Below are 20,789 nucleotides of genomic sequence, written 5' to 3'. Positions count from 1 at the left end.
TAATTGCAATAATTAAAGACATTAACTTTGATCATAACTTTTGAATGCCACCTTCTACGGTTCTAACCCTAGCAAAACCAGAGAGAAGCCTTCAGTAAACCCAAAGTCACAAAAAAAACACCCCACATTATTGATAACAAATTCAAATAAGAACAATGGGTTATTTAATGGTTTGGAAGGCATTTGTTTCTATATTTGTAAAAAAATAATGCAGTTAAAAATTGTTCCATATTTGTTTTTCAAATTGTTTGAGATGAGCTAAGCTTACTAGTGTATTTAGTATTACCAAAAATAAAGGAAGAGGGAGGGAGGGAGGGAGGGAGGGAGGGAGGGAGGGAGGGAGGGAGGGAGGGAGGAAAAAGGTGAAAGGAAGGGTTTTAATATAAAAGGGGGATTACATTTAAGCAAATTCAAGTTTAAATGTTTGTACAGTCATTAACATAAACCTATGAGATTTAAAGCCCAGATTCAGATACAAATTTAAATAATGAGGAACTCTGAAAACCATTATCACATATGCTGCAGGAAGTAGTGCTCTCAGCCTCCAGCCAATCTTTTTGCAATTGCATGTTTGAGCATACAGAAGGACTCCCTATTCATGAGGGATACATCCCAATGTTTCCTAAAACTATGGATAACAGCAAACCCTATATTTTGACTATACTTGGGCTGAAAGCATACCAAAGAATTGCACTGGGGAACCCAGAGAGGCCCACAAACACTTCTGAGAGGAAACGACTGTGGGTTGTTTTTTGTTTGTTTGTTTGTTTGTTTTTTGTATTAGTAGATACTAAATCTGTGGATAAGGAGGTCACACTACAGGATTCTTCAGAAATCCTTGATCTAAAACAATCATCATACCTATCATTCTAGTTATCATTCTGTACAGAAGATTTTGTTTCACCTATGATTTCGTCATGCTTGTTTTGGCGGTTCTATGTCCATAACTCGGTCTGTACTTTTCTTGGGACATTACCTGGCTTGTCGTTTTGTATGAAATCCTAGATCTGCTTTCTGATAGATTGGTATCTCAGTTTCAGCCAAATGCATGAGGTGGGTACAACAGAAAAGATTAACAAATATTTAACATAAAACAGAGAAATCTTTGATGAGTGATAACACACATTAAAATAAAATTACAACAACAATATTTAAGCATTTCAGTGCGATTATAGATTGTTCATTAAATTATGTGTGCCTCACATTTATGTCGCAAATGAAATAAAGAAATATTTTATGTTATCTTTACTCTAGTTCATCAAAATATTAACTATTATGTTAAATAAGTGGTATGGCTCTCTTGTTCCTATAATTTCATCATTAATGTTGTTTACTTATGGTATTTATGACTGAGTACAAAACAAAATCTGCATTGCTGTGTCTACTACTCCTTTAGTAGAGATGACATTAAATCAACTGTTGCATCAGCAATAGACAATTTGAAGTGAACATTGCATATTGGAGAAAATAGTAAAACTGAAAATTGCTTGCCTCTATAAATAATTGAAAACAGATCAGTTACACATTACCAAAAAAACCCACAGCATCACAAAACTGAATGCTCTTTTTTCTAGTTCAATGCAGATACATTTACCACTAAATCTTTAAGCAATTTAGTCCTGTAAGCTTGCTAGATCACATCTTCCTCCGATAACAGAACAAAATAAAAACATTCCTACTGAAACAATCACTTGACAGATATTACATCAGCATTCCCAATTAACATCCTATCCATATATTCCTACTAATATATCTGTTTTATTGGTGAATTCCACAGCTCAGCCATTTTGCAATACAGGATTGATAAATATTCACTCCTCTATGATCTGTTCTAGAAAATACCAGAATCTAATTAATACTTATGTATACTTTTGCAATCATGCCAATGTTTACATTGAGAAATTACTGGTATGCAGAAAAGCAAACATGTCTCACTCTATTATGCTCCTGCTAGATGGTTTATACAAACTGAGTTTTTCCATGTCTGCACCTGACACTTTTGCATGTAATTAATTTTTAACATTTCTTACACATGAAAACAAAAATACATCCTTTCTAATTGCCATGCAGACAGATTCTAAAAATCCTATTTGTCAGTTCTCAAAAAGGTCAGTTAGCTGCTACAAGTTGTTTCCAGATTCTCTGTTCCTATTAAATTATTGGCTATTTTAAAAAAAATACCTGTTACAATTGTTCTCAAGCTCTCTGCCAGAAAACCATTACCCAGTCATCTGTTCCATTCGATAAACATGTCTCCGAGCATCTGCATGGAGCACACTGCACCATCAAATATACTATGTTTAGCTCTACAATCATCACCATTCTAAAACAATCAGAAACTTACATACGAAACCCGTACTCGCCGTCGGTGTGCCAACCCACAGCACTGCATGAAGAGGACAGCAGAAAACACTCAGTATATGGTCTCACCAAGCTTCAGTCTGTCTTGTCATTTCCTCTGAGATACTGTCCATTCCTCTTGACTCTCCAGCCCCAGCAAAGGAGAACAGGTATTGAAATCATTCAGCCAAGCAATTTTGTTAAATGTGCCCTTGCGACTGATGAAAGTGTGTGTGTGTGTGTGTGTGTGTGTATTCCTTTAAGTAAATCAATTCCTTCTCTTTTAGCTGAATATATAATTACCAAGTGTCTCTGTTCTTAATATCCCTGTATTACTAAAATATACCTCATGTATTACTTGAAGATTTTATATTACCTGTTCCTGAACTTAGAAAAGAATCACACAGAAGAACCTTGTGCCTCTGGCTACTGAAATACCCTCTTTCTTGCAATGTCTTGCTGTTGCTGCTGCTATACTGCCGTTGCTGTTATTACAAGCTTTTTCCCAAAAGAGAAACTGGCAAGTGTATCCTGATTCAGTGTTACCTCTATACAATAGACATATCAGATCTGTTATTTATTCCCTACCCCCACCTTCAAGCCTGAAAAATGGCCGGGTCTAGACTTTAATTCTCTCTGGATTTTTTGGTCTACAAAACCACTGCACAAATTGTCAGAAGCTTTGTCTTGCAGTACGTGTTTCACATGAACTGCAGGCAGAGATTTTTTTTTTTACTGGCTGCAATACCTGACTAGCTTACAAACTGCAGCTGCATATTTTCCTGCTATTGACACTGACAAAAAGATTTGGAGATAACACTAGTCCTATATTCCCATTTAGATGTCATCATGCATCTTTACAAAAGTATAGATAATAATTTGGATTGGGCCTTGCAGATAATTTATTTCAACCTTAGAAGAACTATAGCTCTATGATAAAACACATATTTTCCATGAAGAACGTCTCAGGTTTAACTCCTGACACCAAGTAGGACTGAAATAAAATCTGAACTGAAAATCTAAAGAGCTGCTGCCAGCCAGCGTTGCCAATACTAATGTAGATGAACCAATCATCTCACTAAATATAAAGTCACTGCCTGCATTCCTAACTTCCTAGTTGATCTGGCCATCCTCAAACTGTAGTCCACCAGCTGTTTTGGCCTCCATCTCCCAGAAACCGTAGCCTACTTGTTCAGTTCTGCGAGTTGGAGGCCCAAACAGCTGGAAGGTCACAGTTTGAGGATGCCTGATTTAGATAATCCAAGGAAGACACCCAGTATGGGACAGACTCACCACACTAGGTACTGGATTTTATTGGTTGAATTGCTTTAATAATCAAGAAATCTATCATAAATTCCATAATTTCAACAGAAATCTACATTTTTTAAACTTAAGTCTATGTGATAGTGCCTCGTGTATCTACCCTATCTAATAATGCCTCAGGAATCTAAATTTTAGAATCACCGAATGTAAGGGACTGCAAAAAATAATGTAGTCTAAACCTGTGTAATGCAAAAAAATAAAATGCACTCCAGAAAGGAGCCCACTCAACTACTCCTGCGAGATGTCTGAAGAAGACATCTCAAGAAATGTCTGAAGAAGACATCACAACTATCCAAGGCACTCGACTCTCTAACACTCTTGTAGAGAAGTTCTTCCTAATAATTAAGTAGAATCCTTTTTCTTGAAATCTAAAGCCACTAGTCCATGTGCCGCAGAAAACACCCCTGCCCCATCTTCTATATGACATCTATTAAGATATGCAAAATCTTGTCACATCTCAATAATCTCTTCTTCAAGATAAACATACCCAACTCCACAGGCATTCATCATAGTACTAGGTTATCATTCCTTTGGAAATGTTCTGGCTTGTTAATGTCCTTCTTAAACTATGGCATCAGGAACTGGACACAATATTCCAAGTAGAATAGAATACTGAGGGATTGAGGGTTCTTTGCCATCTGTCAGTTAACCTGTATTTGTCTGGAGGTCCCAGACATCTGGTCATCTGGACCCCCATCTCAGAAAAGCCCAAACAGCAGAGTCAGTATGAATATTCCACTTAAAGTAATAAGTGTTGGAATCTCAAGATAGTAATACAGGATAACAAGCAGGTATCTGTTATTCTTTTAGGCTACATATATGCACTCCCTTAAGGGGAAATATAAACTGTTCAGTGTCTGGACACATTACATTCATTATATTACATCACATTGCACTCAAGGCATCATATATCTTACACAATATTTGAGTGCCCATACCATCTATGAAGGAAGTACACAGACGTCCATGGAAAATGATTACAGTAGAGTCTCACTTATCCAAGCTTCACTTATCCAATGTTCTGTATTATTCAACGCAGTCTGCCTTTTAGTAGTCAATGTTTTTGTAGTAAATGTTGCAAATGTTGCAAATTTGTAAATACAGTAATTACTACATAACGTTACTGTGTATTGAACTGCTTTTTCTGTCAATTTGTTGTAAAACATGATGTTTTGGTGCTTAATTTGTAAAATCATAATGTAATGTTATGTTTAATAGGCTTTTTACTTAATCCCTCCTTATTATCCAACATTTTTGCTTATCCAATGTTCTGCCGGCCCGTTTATATTGGATAAGTGAGACTCTACTGTATCTTCCTTCGGCAATGCACCCTAATTACTGCAGCATCTGAAATATATATCGACCATCATTATATGCATAATGGGCATTTATTCAGTCAGACATAATGGGCATTTATCTAGTTAGAGCAGGGTTCTCCCTTACCAGCATGGTCAGGGTCTATCAGTCACAAAAATACCCTGTAGTGTTATTGGCATCAAAGCTATTATAAACAGTTTTTTTCATTCACAGAGACTGACATTCAGGTCAGTCTGTTCTGGGCCAGTTTTACCTGGTTCCCAACCTTCAGTTGTCCAATCATCTTAGAGATCCTTACAGGTCTCTGTAAACAATATTCATTTGTTTATATAAACATTTATTCTTTTCAATTAGCTCATAGACTTTTATCAGTCTTTATTCCATAATACTATTCTATGAATTCATAGTACTAGCTCCTGGCTGCTTTCCATCAGACTGCATTATCAAATAACAATTTCATACAGCAATAACAGCCCTTTAATACAGTACCTTTCTTGGTTTATTACAAGTAACTATTTGTTTATGTTCTCTCCTAGCTTACTGTCTGGAAGCACCCTATAGTTCTTAGAGTTAATCATATTGATTACTTCTTGACAATTTATACCATATACAATCTTTGTAATTTAAAAACATGCTTTTCAGATTTGAGCAAACTGTAACATTATAACAACAACAACAACAACAACAACAACAACAACAACAACAACAATTTTATTCTTGGGGACTCGGGGCAGCTCACATGGGAACCAGGCCCAAAAATATACAACAATATAAAATACAACAATATAAAATACATAACAATCACAACAAATATATTAAACTATACATGTGAACTCTATTCCATCATCCAATTCATTTATAAAGATATTAAATAAGGTCAGGCTCAGGTCACCCCATTAGTCACTTCTCTTCAGAGAGAAGAGGGTATTTGGGTTACATTCATCACCCAATTAAAAATCTACCTAACTGGCACTGGCTAGCCCACAAATTTGCCAGACTGCGTACAAGAACAACATGGGAACTTGTCAACAGAATGCTAGAAATCAAGATAAACTACATCCACAGTATTCATTGATCCACAAACTGTCATTAAAATATAAGATTAATCTGACTTCACTTGTTTTTGAAAAGAGATCTTGCTGGCTCTTAGTAATTCCAGTATCTCTATCTAAGTGCTCATGGACTTATCTGTTCTAGAATGTTTCATGTTATTGACATTAACTTACTAGTCAGGAGCCACTCCATCCTCTTTTCCCCCTTTTTTGAAGACGTTCACCCTCCTCCAATCAAGTCTTCTCCAAGAATGATTAAAGATTATTGACAGTGGATCTGAGATTACATCTGCAAGTTTCTTTAATATCCTTGGTTGCAGTTCATGAGGCCTTGTCATTTAGACAGTCAGGTATTCCTGAACTAACTGTTTGCCTTATTCGGGGCTGAAATCCTCTTTCTGGAAAAAGTACACTGTAAATTTTAAAAAATGAAATGTATATTTAAATTAATTGTGTGAAATTTCCCATAGGAAAACCTTCCTTAAGTTGCTTTTGTTTACTTTAGCTGCTATTTTGGTAAATGAGAAAAAATAGTATTTTGATAAATGAAAAGAATTTGCCTACATCACCCATTTTGGCTGAATGCTTCAAAACTAGAAAAGCAAGTGCTAAGCAAAAAACATGAAGAAATCATCACTTGGAATTTTCTCCAGCTGGCCTGTACTTTTTTAATTTAATCCAATCTTGCTTCATGAAAATTTTGCACATATTTCTATGAAAACATTTTACATAACAATAAGGGTTTCCAACCTTAATGCCCTGTTGTACAAGTATGGCAGTCTTATGTATGCACTATAATCTTAAAGAAAGCCATTTTCAATAAATTTAAAGAAATACTGGATAACATGCCATGGTCAAAAATACAAAATGAGAGAAAAGTGCAGAACAATCTTTTCTTTTTGTGATAGAACTGCAAGAGTGATATAAGAATAATGCCGTGAATGTAGTATATCTTGATTTCAGTAAAGCTTCTGATAAGACATTCCACACTATTATTGCAGATAAGAAAAAATATGCAATGTAGCTTTGGGGATCCTCTTTTTGAATAAAGGCACAATAGATATTAAAATATATCCTGCCTTTATCTGTGTAAACTGCTTATAAGCCCAGTCTAACAAATCTTCACTACTGGTTCATCTTCATCCTGGATCAAAGCGACAAGAGAGATAGCCCTTGTAGTCGCTTCTAACTCTGTTATTATAAGAAAGAGTTTTGCACTTATACATCCTGGTTGCATAAATTTCTTGGAATTTTTTCTGTAAATCCATTTTCATAGTACTTTCTGTTTTCAAAAGAACTGCAAACGTGGAACTATTTTTTAGAAATCATTTATTATGCAAATAAAAAATTCCAAGCAATGTTTCTGTTGAGATAATATGATGGGTAGGACACATTAAGCAGAAAAAAAAAAATCTAATGTTTGGTCTTGCTTGAATAATCTGATATTTGAAATTCAGAAACCTTATCTTTCACCCACCTGTTGCCATTAATATGGCTTTACATTCAAGTTTCTGTAGGATGAAGAACATAGTGTTTTTCTTATCCTTTATATAGACTTACATTCTGATAGTATACAATAATGCAGGCAAAACAAAAAGTAGACATGAACTAGATCCAAAATGCAAATGAAATACAGAATATACCTTATCTCAATTATATCTAAAATGGTCTGTTATTCATTTACATTTCCTTAATTTAACTTACTTATTTGAAATTTCAACCAAAAAAAAACAACAAGAGGCAAACATAGTCTGCTTTGTTTGTGATTGTTTTCTCAACCAAGTAGCATTAACTAGGCTTGCTTATAGCATACATATTCTTACTCTTAGGACCAGTGTTGGCCAGACACTGTATCAGCTGATCTAATGGCTGTCTGGAGCTAATGAAATGGATTTGCAAAGCTCGATGCCAGATGATGGAGGACACTGTGGTCCAAAATGCCTAGCTATCTATTCTAATGAACTTGTGTGCATCGTGTACAAGAATATGGGAACACTAAAAACGAAGACATTCAAATCCAAAAAGGGCATTAGCAGTAGTGTTCATTGCAGGTAAATGTTGTTCTTACTCATCAATTTCAACTTGATCATTCCTGTTTCAATATCATCTTTGTCAGAAAGTTGACAGAACACATAGTTCTCTGAGACTCTATCATGATTTTCATCATGCAAATAGAGTTGTCTATATGTTTCCCAAAAACTAGCTCCCAATCATATCTGATGCCAAATGTGATCTATGCCATGACCAGTGGTTAATCATAATTATATTTTTGGCCTCTATGAAACCAAACCAAATGCATTTGAAATGTGGTCTCGCATATCTGATATACAAATTATTCTTTGGGAACATACACACACTTGGAACTCAGTGTCTCAATTCCAATATAATATAATTCACTATTTCCAGATAGGAAAATGTCCTGCAAATTACTAAAGAAACAAATAGTTTAAGTCACTGGAAGCTTACACTCGTAGTGCTTTTTATATATAAAACTGTTTTGAAGGTTCTCAGTTAGATACAATAATGTTTCACTATATCAGAACAAAAAAAATGCAAAAGGAAAGAAAACACTTTACATTTCTATAAAAGCTAACCAAATGTCCAAATATAAGTTCATATGTAAATTTTGGCTATACATCATTCTTTCAAATCTTGTAAGCATTTTAAAATTTTCTTTCCTTTCAAAACAAGATACTTCATATCTGATATTTCAACAGGGCATTTTAAACTGATCTTAAATTGCTCAGGACTCCAATCAGGCAGGTAAAACTGTAGTTGAATTAAGGCTGACTTATTTGGAAAACCAAAAAAAAAAAAGAGGGCACATTGATAACTTCAAACCACCAACTGCTATGATGACTCTCACTTTAAATGCAGCATAAATTATGGGCAGTTGAAAGAGAAGCCATTCCTCCTCACTTGAATCAATCCAACAGACAAACAGGCACCATCTTAACAAAGGCAGCAGAGTGCTTCTTCCCTCTCCACTATTTTCTGGCTGACTGGCCTTCCCAGGCTGGCCCTAGGTAATTTTCAAGTGTAAGCAAGCAGTATTTTTGGCGCCCCCCCCCCCAAAACCAATCACTGAAAAATAAAAGGTAGAAGGTAAAGGTGAACAGAATATATATGTGTGACCCTGCATATGTGTTTGTGTGTGTTTTATATATATATATATATATATATATATATATATATATATATATATATATACACATACATACACATACACACAATGTAGAGAATATGTGGCAAGATAGATAGATAGGTAGAGGAACCTTACTGGCCTAATAATAATAATAATAATAATAATAATAATAATAATAATAATAATAATAATAAAATCATCCCAACAAAGGATTCCCCCAGGCAGGAAGCAGCCAAGCTTTGAAGCTGAAAGGCTATTCAATGCTAATTAAGGTGGGCAATTGAAACATTCACACCTGCCTCCAACAGACAAGAGTTCTTTCTTTCTCCCTCCCTGGACGTGCTGCAGATATATAAACCCCACTTCCAACTAGTTTCCAACCTCTGAGGATGCCTGCCATAGATGCAGGCGAAACATCAGGAGAGATGGCTTCTGGGACATGGGCCATACATCCTGGAAAACTCACAGTAACCCAGTGATCCCAGTCTGACACTACTTTAACTACAGTGGCCAAATGCTCAATTGAATCCTGGGAGTTGTAGTTTGCTGAGACATCAGCATTATTTGGCAGAGAAGATGAGAGATCTTGCAAAGCTACAGCTCCATTATTCCATAGCATTGCGTCGTTAAAGTGGTATCAAACTGTATTAATCCTACAATACAGATGCATCCACAGACTAGGGACTATTTTGTGAAGGCGATGATGGCATGATTCACAACAACATCAGGTAAAGTGTATATTGGGGTGTATAATGGACTGCAACTCCCATCATCCAAAATAGACAGTGATGATGGATGATGGGATGCACAGTTCAGGAAACATCTGGAGGGCCCAAGTTCTCTCCACCCCTGATTCTGTATTAAAGTAAAGGTGTGGATAGGAATCAGTGTCACGTAGGGCCCTGGACTACGATTCTGGAGAACAGAATTCGAATCCTGTTCAGCCACATGCTCTCAGCATCAGGAAAAACACATAATAGGATCACCATAAGTTGGAAACTATTGGAAGGCAAGCAGCAACAAGAGCCCAATTGCAAAAAAGAATAGGACTTCTACATCTTTGATAATAAATGAAGAGGGAAACTCATATAGACAAGCTACATCTCTTGAATTCTATTATGTACCTATTAAAGTGACAGGAGCTTCCTGAACCTTGCCTGATAAAGTTTTCAATATACTCGGTTTTATATATATTTTATTTTGAGTGTGTTTTATCAGAGTTGTTGTCTTTTTTGATGTTTTTTATTTTACTTTATTTCTTATTTTTTAGTCTTTATTTTATTCCGTTTTGTTTATTAAGTTACAGTTACATTGTTTATATTGTCTAATGTGCCTTGTCTTGATGTAAACTGTTTGTATGGGTTTCTTTTAGCATAGAATGGTTGCCATATACAGTAGAGTCTCACTTATCCAACACTCGCTTATCCAACGTTCTGGATTATCCAACGCATTTTTGTAGTCAATGTTTTCAATATATCATGATATTTTGGTGCGAAATTCGTAAATACAGTAATTACTATGTAGCATTACTGCGTATTGAACTACTTTTTCTGCCAGATTTGTTGTATAACATGATGTTTTGGTGCTTAATTTGTAAAATCATAACTTAATTTGATGTTTAATAGGCTTCTCCTTAATCTCTCCTTATTATCCAACATATTCGCCTATCCAACGTTCTGCCGGCCTGTTTATGTTGGATAAGTGAGACTCTACTGTAGTTGGAAACTGCCCAGAGTCCCTTTGGGGAGATAGGGCGGTCTATAAATAAAGATGATGACGACGACGACGACGACTACTACTACTACTATTATTCATGTTCTTGGGTCTTGTTATAACTTTCTCTTTACATAATGCTGGGATTAATGCAGCTTGACACCACTTGAACTGCAGCAGCTCAAGGCTGTGTAATCCTGTGAGTTGTAGTTTTACCATCAAGATTGCTCTTAGGTTTAATCGGAATGTCTTTTTCCTGTGGATTGAAACCATGAAATACAGTCTGACACTTCAACTGCCATGGTTCTAGGCTATGGAATCATAGGATTCATAGTTCGGTGAGGCACCAGTCCAGAGATGGCCAAAAGACCTTGTAAAACTACAACTCCCAGGAACACAAAGAATTGAGCCATAGCAGTTAAAGCTGTGTTGGGCTGCATTATATATACAGTATAGAGACCTGGGCAAATTCTGGCCCTCCAGGTGTTTTGGACTTTAACTCCCACAATTCCTAACAGCAATTGTGGGAGTTAAAGTTCAAAACACCTGGAGAGCCAGAGATGCCACCTTCCCTTTCCTGCTACAGCACACGAAAGGCATTGCAGGCTGATTCAGGCAGAGAAGTCAGCCATAGCAGAGCAACTGATGAACCAACCTGGACACAGAATATTATTGGAGAACATGGAAATGCTGGGCTACTCTGACCACCATCATGTCAGGCTACACAGAGAAGCCACTGAAACCTACAAGAAGCACATGGACAATTGCAACAGAAAGGAGGAAATCATGAAAATGAACACAATTTGGCTTCCGGTATTTAAAAAAACTCTAAAATCAGGACAGTAAATAAAAAACAACACTCTGAAAACAGGGCAAATCCAGACAGGAAACAATCAGGGCCAACTAACACCTCCCAATCAAGGATGCCCCCAGGGAGGAAGCAACCAGGCTTTGAAGCTGCAAGGCCATTACATGCTAATCAAGGTGGCCAATGGCAAAATCCACACCTGTCTCCAGCAGACAAGAGTTCTTTCTTTCTTCTACCCTGGACATCATTCCACAGATATGTAAACCTCACTTGCCTCAATTCCAACAAACCTCACAACCTCTGAGGATGCCTGCCATAGGTGTGGGTTAACCGTCAGGAGAGAAAGCTTCTGGAATATGCCAGGCAGCCTGGAAAACTCACAGTAACCCAGCCTCAGGCCCTTTTCTTTCCCCTCTCAGCTGCTTAAGTGTTGCGGTTTAGCAACACGTCCCGAGTTTCCCTAGGACAGGTCTTAGCCGGAGGTGCCCCCTAGAGGATTGCGCCTTCTGCAAACACGTAGTTTGCGTAGCGCTTGAGCTGCCCCTGGGCCTTCCCCTAAGGGAGAAGGAAGATAGCAGCCCCAGTGATGACAAAAGCAGCAGCTCAAACTCAATTCAAAGCTGGTGAATCAGGGTTCATCTGCCCGATCAATATAACATGTATCCTCCCACAACATTCCTGCACCTCCATTAGAAATAATAGGATAAACAGAGTTCATCCATAGAGTCATAGAATCAAAGAATCATAGAATAGTAGAGTTGGAAGAGACCTCATAGGCCATCTAGTCCAACCCCCTGCCAAGAAGCAGGAAATCGCATTCAAAGCACCCCCGACAGATGGCCATCCAGCCTCTGCTTAAAAGCCTCCAAGGAAGGATCCTCCACCACAGTCCGGGGCAGAGAGAGAGGGCTGTTCCACTGCCAAACAGCCCTCACAGTGAGGAAGTTCTTCCTGATGTTCAGGTGGAATCTCCTTTCCTGTAGTTTGAAGCCATTTGTTCCGCGTCCTAGTCTCCAGGGCAGCAGAAAACAAGCTTGCTCCCTCCTCCCTATGACTTCCCCTCACATATTTGTACATGGCTATCATGTCTCCTCTTAGCCTTCTCTTCTGTAGGCTAAACATGCCCAGTTCTTTAAGCCACTCCTCATAGGGCTTGTTCTCCAGACGTTTGATCATTTTAGTTGCCCTCCTCTGGACGCTTTCCAGCTTGTCAACATCTCCCTTCAACTGCGATGCCCAGAATTGGACACAGTATTCCAGGTGTGGTCTGACCAAGGCAGAGTAGAGGGGGAGCATGACTTCTCTGGATCTAGACGCTATACCCCTATTGATGCAGGCCAGAATCCTGTTGGCTTTCTTAGCAGCTGCATCACATTGCTGGCTCATGATTAACTTGTTGTCCACAAGGACTCCAAGATCTTTTTCACATGTACTGCTATCTAGCCAGGCGTCCCCCATTCTGTATCTTTGCATTCCATTTTTTCTGCCGAATGAAGTATCTTGCATTTGTCCCTGTTGAACTTCATTTTGTTAGGCCCATCTCTATAGTCTGTTAAGATCGTTTTGAATTCTGCTCCTTTCTTCTGGAGTGTTGGCTATCCCAGTTTGGTGTCATCTGCAAACTTGATGATCATGCCTTCTAATCCTTCGTCTAAGTCGTTAATAAAGATGTTAAACAGAACCGGGCCCAGGACAGAACCCTGCGGCACTCCACTCCTGACTTCTTTCCAAGATGAAGACGACACATTGGTGAGCACCCTTTGGGTTCGTTTGCTTAGCCAATTACAGATCCACCTAACCGTAGTTTTGTCTAGCCCACATTTTACTAATTTATTTGCCAAAAGGTTGTGAGGGACTTTGTCGAAGGCCTTACTGAAATCTAGGTACGCTACATCCACAGTGTTCCCTATATCGACCCAACTCGTAACTCTATCGAAAAAAGAGATCAGATTAGTCTGGCATGACTTGTTTTTGGTAAATCCGTGTTGACTATTAGCAATGACTGCATTTGTTTCTAATGTTAGGAAAAGTTGGAGAACACTTTGGAGCTTGCTTGAAGCTCTGGAGCAGTCTCACAGCTTCAAAGCAGAGTGGAGAGCAGGTTTGGATTCAATTCACAAAGCTCCACTGTCCACACAGGGCACCATCCCCTTTTCCCTGCACTCGCCAGCAAGAAGGTGATGGTCCAGCAGACCCAATGCAATCTCAGCCTGACTAGACCAAAAGATTTGCTGCTGCCACAGGTTCGGGATGGTACATGGGGCTGCAAATGAATTAGACAGTTTAGACACGGTCTTACTTTATAAATCCCACAGTGAGGCCGGATGCTTTAAGAGCTTTCCTCACCCTGATTTAACCTGGCATGTCTTTCTTCTTCTCAAAGCTCTAATCTATGTGACCTCCCACTTCCTCCAGTCCAGATCTTGTAAGAAAAAATAACATTTTAAGCATCTGCCCAGAAAGAAATTTTATCTCTGAAAAAGAAGACATGTTCTGGAAGAAGTGAACTTATTAGAATCATAAGATGAATAAATCAATCTTTTATTATGACTTTTTAGCCTCTAGTTAGAAAAAAAACTACACTTCCTTTACCCCTCCTCCTTTTTAGCACAATACTTTGTAGTAGTTTTTGACTACTGGTATTTACTGTGGATTTTGCTTAACTATATGTATGTATATACTTTAACTTTCATTTTAGAAAAATAAGGATGCAAGTTATATTACCTGTATTTACTTGAATACACCACTGAATGTAATGAGCACTTCAACTTTGAAGGTGCATACTCTAAAAATGTATTTGCCCTCAAATGTAAGGCACCCAACAGCGTAGCACATCAGGGAGGCAGGTGGTATGAATGAGCCCATTTGGTTTGATAGGACAGCCACGCACAATTCCCAACTGCAGAGTTTTTTTAAGGCCTTGTGAATGAGGCCAGTTGGGAACTGCATGGAACTGGAAGGGGGGGGGGGGGGAATAGAGCCTAAGGCCTATCTGGGAAACAGGATCTGCAGCTAAGAGGCAGGAATGACTGGGTCACCAGCTGTGTGCTCCTACTCCTCCCCTGGGTGCCATGGAGCTCTGAGACTGCTGCCATCCTGGGAACTGCCTCTTTGTATGCCCTCCTCCCCTTGCCTGACATCCAGGGCCCCAGGTTTCTCTGGGCCTTTTCGTGTGGGCGGTTCAAATGCACCTCAAATTTGGCAATGTTATTTAGAAAAAAGGTGAGAATTATATTTGAGTAAATATGGTAAATACTTTTTTCTTTGAATAAGCATCTTTGGAAATATATCCACATGTTAACAAAAAATAAAGAAACTTGCAAGCGTTTTTAATTTCACACTAAGAAAGAGGTTTATTAAGTAAAGGTGGTAGAGTAAAGGTATACAGGACTCAACTCACATGCATACTACAAGTTTCAGAAAGAGTGCTGGCCCCCTATATATTATGGTTTGCACTGTAGTGGTGTTTTCAGTTAAGCAGATCCTAGATGCCCAGGTTTTTGAAGTTGCTGGGAGTGCCTTTAGGTAGTTAACTGAAGAACAAGCTGCAGAAACTCCTAAATATCAAATCTGACCAATGTAACATATGACTTAGTTACACCCTACATTGATTTCTGTAATTCTCTGCACATGTCGTTACCCTCAAAGATTGTCCAAGAACTTTAGTTAACACAAAGTTAACTGTGCCTTTGACTCTCTTTCTACAATAGCTCCATTATCAATCTATTTCCTGGCTGAATTCAAAATTCAAAAAATACCTTCACCTTCAGGCTATCTGATGGACTGGATTCCATATGTAGTGTTCGGTTTAATTGTACAAGCCATTCTGTGTTCTTGTTATTTGTGGGATATTAGAAATATAAATAAATTAAGAAAATGAATTCTAGAACTATAAAATATTAAAAATTATGAAAAACCCACACACCAAGTGAGTCGTTTTAGCATCATGATTGATAGCAGTAATCAATGAGCATGAAGATTTTATTTAACAGTATAGTGCTATGAGAGCTGATATGGTATAGTGATCTGAGCATTGGAATATGACTCTGGAGAGTGGGATTTTAAGCCTCACTTGACCGTAATGTTATTTGTCATCCTATGGAATCCGTACCATGAAACCTACCGGAAGTCAATGGCAAACCCTCCTTTGAACAAATCTTGCCAAGAAAACCCCATGATAGATGGGGTTTTCCTGGCTACCATGACTGGAAGACACACAATAACATGGAGTTATCGCATTATATCACTGCTTTCATTTCATAGATATTTTGCCAAGTGTTTCAGCACCAGAAAGATTATACTGAATGTGTACAGTTTCAAAGAGCCACTCAAATGAATTGGACCTTTGTCTTGCCTTTCCATAGCAATGTCATGACTACATGTTTAGAGAGGACACAGAAAGATGAACAACATACAGAAAAAAATGCAATATTCCCAAAGTGCTGAAGGTCAATTGCATTTCCTTATAGCAGAAAAGCAATTATTATTAACACTGCAAATCACATATCTGGAAGCAGATTATCGTCTGGAATAAAGGACTAAAATTCTAAATTAAATTATCTGCAACACTTTGATGGAAAACTTGAAGATGTACAATGGGTTTTCTTAGTGGAAAAGCAGAGATGATAAAAGATACACATTAGAATTACCATCAACATGTGTTATTAACAAAATATAGGTGAAGGCTATCCATATTCCCATATATATTAATACTCCTGCCTTAAATTTAATTACCTTTTTCTCAACAGAAAATAAAATGACACATGAATTTATGTGTATGGAAAATATACATGTATTTATCTATGTCTATCATTGATACATCTATATATATATAAATGTAATGTTCGTTTTACTATGGAGTAAACAGCAAAAACACTGAACCAAATCACACCAAATTTGGCCACAAAAGACACAGTCATCCAAAATATGTCTTTCAATTTAAAAAAACCTAGAAAAATAGTCCAAATTACAGAGGATGAGGAAGAGCTTTTCTCCCCCTAACTGCCAGTCAGAAAGAAAGGCCCTGCTGCCTTTAGCCCCCCCCCCCTTTAGGCCCCACCCCCTTCATATCCTAGCAACTCCCTCAGCCAAAATGGCGTCCAGGGCAGAAGCAGAACGCACGTAAGCCTGATCCACACTGCCTATAAAATACAGTTTATCTGATTTGAACAGGATTATATGGCAGTATAGACTCAAGGTCCTTCCACACAGCTATATTACCCATTTATAATCTTATATTATCTGCTTTGAACTGGATTATCTTGAGTCCACACTGCCATAAAATCCACTTCAGTGTGGATTTTATACAGCTGTGTAGAAGGAGCCTCATATAATCCTAAACAGATAATATAAGATTATAAATATAATATGAAATAATTACTGTGGTATAATAATACAGAACAATATAATATCTAAAACCAGGACAGGAAATAAAGAGCAACACTCTGAAAGCAGGGAAATTGGGAATTCCAGAAAGGAAACAATCAGGGCCAGCTAACACTTCCCAACAAAGGATTCCCCCTGGCAGGAAGCAGCCAGGTTTGAAGCTGCAAGGCCATTAAATGCTAATCAAGGTACCTAATTGCAGCATTCATACCTGCCACACCGAGACTATTAATTGCTATTCAAACTGGCCAACCAAGGATTCCGCAAGGTAGAAAGCGACCAGGCTTGCAAGCAGCAAGGCTATTCAGTGCTTTTCAACCTGGCCAACCAAGATTTCCCCTAGGTGAAAAACCCCTAGGCTTTGAAGTCACGAGACTACTCTGTCCCATTCAATCTGCCAAAGGAAGGATGCCCTATGTAGAAAGTGGCCAGGCTTTTAAGCTGCAAGACTATTCAATGCAATTCAAGCTGGCCAAACAATGATTCCCCTACAAAGGAAGTAGCCAGGCTTCAAAGCGGCTCTTTGATTGAGGGTGCTACCCCAGCTACTCCAGAAAATAGCCAGGCTTTGAGGCTGCAAGGCTATTCACTGCTATTCCACTTGGTCAAAAAATGATTCCCATAAGCCACAGCAACGTGTGGCTGGGCAAAGCTAGTTATTAATAAATTAATAAAGAACAATCAAATCAATCTCTTTAAATAGTCAATATGTCTGTCTCCTATATATCACCCACACACATATTAAAACTTGATTTTTAAAAAATCTGTAATACCATATCAATGCCAAAAAAGTCAGTCAAAATATCACTCAGAACAGTTTCTAATGATGCTACTGTTGTGGCAGACAAAAATAAACTCAAGTTTAGATGGGAAACACTGGTTATACGTGCATGGAGGATGTGAGGGGGGTCTACCACCAAATGCATACTGCTTAGCTCTAAAACAGTGGTTCTCAACCTGGAGCCCCACAAGTTGAGAACCACTGCTCTAAAAGATTCTAAGACAGTGGTTCTCAACCTGTGGGTTGCCAGATATTTTGGCCTTCAACTTCCAGAAATTCTAACCACTGTTCTAATAGATGCACTAAACAGATGCAGAGAATCCTATTGACGTGAGACACAGAGACCACAAGAAGAACTGTGATAGATTTTATTTCGCTAACAGACTGATATCCATTTTAAATTGCAAACATTTGGGTTTAAATTCATTTTTTTCACATTTTGATCTGTACTATATGAATTTCTGGATTGTACCCTACATCATCCTGAAAAACCATTACTTGTTCTTATGTGCCTTCAAGTCATTTCCCACCTATAGCCATCTTAAGGCAAACCTGTCATGGGATTTTGTTGTCAGAATTTGTTCAGAAAATATCTGCCATTGCTTTCCCCTGAGAGGGAGTGTCACCTATGGTTGAGCAGAGTTTAATAGGACACTTAACATTACAGAACTAATCAGGGGTCAATCATGAGCATACCATTCATGATAATAAAAACACACTAAGCTGCTATATATAAACTCTGATAATGGGCCCATCTAGCTCACTGTTACCTCCTTTGGCAATGGGTCTCTAAATTTTCATTTACAAAGTCATTTCACATGAAAATCTGCTTCATTTCGTCATTTTAAAAGGAAGAACAACATTCAACAACATAAGATGCAATAAAATGTATCAACTGAAAAATATCCAGGAGCAGGGGTGGGGAGAAGACAAAAATAAGAACAGATATTATCACCAAACAAAGCAAGTGTTCCATCTTTCTTTAAATTTCCTTTCAAATATTTTATTTTATCCTGGCATTATATCATAATTTAGGGTCACCAATTAATGAGAATTAACTTATTACAAAAAGTACGCCATTATAGATTTAGATGGAGCAGTTATGGTTGAGTGTAAGAATGTATAAAGATCTCAGAGTTGCTTCTGAGTTGAAGATAAAATAGTCTCATTCATTTTAGCCACTAGATGGCACAACTCACCACAGGACAATTGATGTGCCTGGAAGGGCTTTTGTATTCCTACTGAAAAGTGTTAAATACAATTCCCAAGCTATCTCACTGACTGTAATTTTCATGAACAATTGAAATCATTCAATAAAACTGAGAATATGTGGATTATAAGTAAAACAAACCCTGCGTATATCAGAAATAGCCAGATAATTGCAGGCTAGGTCAGAGTTTTTCAAACATTTTGTGTTGGTGACACACTTTTTGCATCATTTCACGATACATCATTTCATGATACAGTAATTCAATTTTACTGGTAAACTAGGGGTTAAACCTACCCCTTATAAGATATATGGATACATACATAAATTGTAATAACAAAATGTATGGGGACACAACATATGTCATTAGAGTCTTTCATTTATATTTTTTAAAATATATAGACTCAGAAGTTCCTTGTGTTTGTGTGACACACCTACACACAGCAGCCGACACACGAACGTGTTGTGACACAGTTTGGAAAGCTCTGATCTAGGTCCTATTGGATGATTACTCCCATCACACTACTCCAGTAACCATGCAATTTAAGTCTGTTTAGAGCCCAACAATATCTGGGGGATAACCAGTTGCATATCATGGCATATATGTTTACTTTGTACTGGATAAGGTTGAGTTTTTAAGCTGAACACAAAACAAATTATCTAGTATGATTTCTGTGCTTCCAAATCTGATAACCTTAATCCAGTTTTCTACAGTGTGACATCCCACAGTTATGTTGAACAAGAAATCCCATCATTTTATCATGTTGGCTGTGGTAATGGAATCTGGAGTTCAACAGATACTAACATCCACAAGATGGTCAATTAAACAATAAAACTGGACATGCCTTAGTTACAAAACTTCTAGCACTGCAAGAGTTCTTCAAGTGTTCTACCAATACCATCCGCACAACTGAAACTAGTTTCAAATTTAAAATTATATCCAATATGCTATTTAACAGACAAAATAGTTCATGTATGTATTGTTATTCTTTATGAAACAGGCTGTTAAGTCATTGAATAATGTTGAGTTAATTATCTTCAGTATCTTTCCATCAGATGGCAGTAGACTTTAACAATTGCTATTATATGCTGTTTGAAAGGAACCTACGGAGCTTCTTTTTTTTACAACTCTGCTGTCTTATGACTCATGTGAGGACCAGGAAAACTTCCTTTTAGGGCAGTAACATCCCACACACACACACACACTGCCTGGTTCCATGTATATATACAACTAATATGACAGGAGTGCTGACTATTTAAAATTATTGATTTTTTGAAAAATCAAATAAGAACCAGTCAATTAAAGACAGAATTCCACATAGAAGTATTCCAAACCTATCCACTGGACTACAATTCTTACTTCCTGATTATTGGAGTGCCATTTCATACTACATAGTTGTTAGTTATCTTGAAATCAATATTCTCCATTACCCCGGCTGTCATGCATACAATTAAGTGGCACTTTACACACAGCAGTTCCTCAATACACCATAGCAACAGGGAAGACTGAAGTAAAATTGACTGGTTTCTATAGTAACTATCACACAGACCATCTGTAAGGGATCAGGAATTCTGTAAACTAAAATGAGTAATTCTGTAAACTAACTTTAAAAGAAAAACTTGCTAAAATTTAATATTATGTAACATGCTTCTTTAAACAATGACACATTTCTATATTTTAAACAATAATCAAACAATAATCTATATATATAAAAGAG

At 37.5% G+C, this 20,789-nt stretch overlaps 1 protein-coding gene and 1 long non-coding RNA gene across 4 annotated transcripts in view; one reads left to right on the top strand and one right to left on the bottom strand.

The window, feature by feature from the left end:
- cacnb2 (calcium voltage-gated channel auxiliary subunit beta 2) overlaps positions 1–20,789 on the bottom strand; it is a 173,187-nt gene that overhangs the window by 123,417 nt on the left and 28,981 nt on the right. Inside the window, exon 1 of one of the 3 annotated variants that reach the window (XM_008112464.3) lies at positions 2,345–2,483. The exons of the other annotated variants lie outside the window; for them this stretch is intronic. Within the exon in view, the coding sequence (XP_008110671.1) occupies positions 2,345–2,392 (48 nt within the window). The 5' untranslated portion in view covers positions 2,393–2,483. Of the gene's footprint in view, positions 1–2,344; positions 2,484–20,789 lie in introns of those variants that run through there. 3 annotated transcript variants of the gene reach the window in all.
- The window catches only part of LOC134299865 (uncharacterized), a 32,309-nt gene continuing 13,893 nt past the window's right edge, over positions 2,374–20,789 (top strand). Inside the window, exons 1-2 of the long non-coding RNA XR_010007109.1 lie at positions 2,374–2,510; positions 7,862–8,083. This is a non-coding gene — a long non-coding RNA (uncharacterized LOC134299865). The remainder of the gene's footprint in view (positions 2,511–7,861; positions 8,084–20,789) is intronic.

This window comes from Anolis carolinensis, chromosome 6 (genome assembly GCF_035594765.1).
Source record: "Anolis carolinensis isolate JA03-04 chromosome 6, rAnoCar3.1.pri, whole genome shotgun sequence".
Taxonomy (NCBI): Eukaryota; Metazoa; Chordata; class Lepidosauria; order Squamata; family Dactyloidae; genus Anolis; species Anolis carolinensis.
Note: the sequence above shows the minus strand (reverse complement) of the source record. Positions and strands in the feature narration are given on the sequence as shown.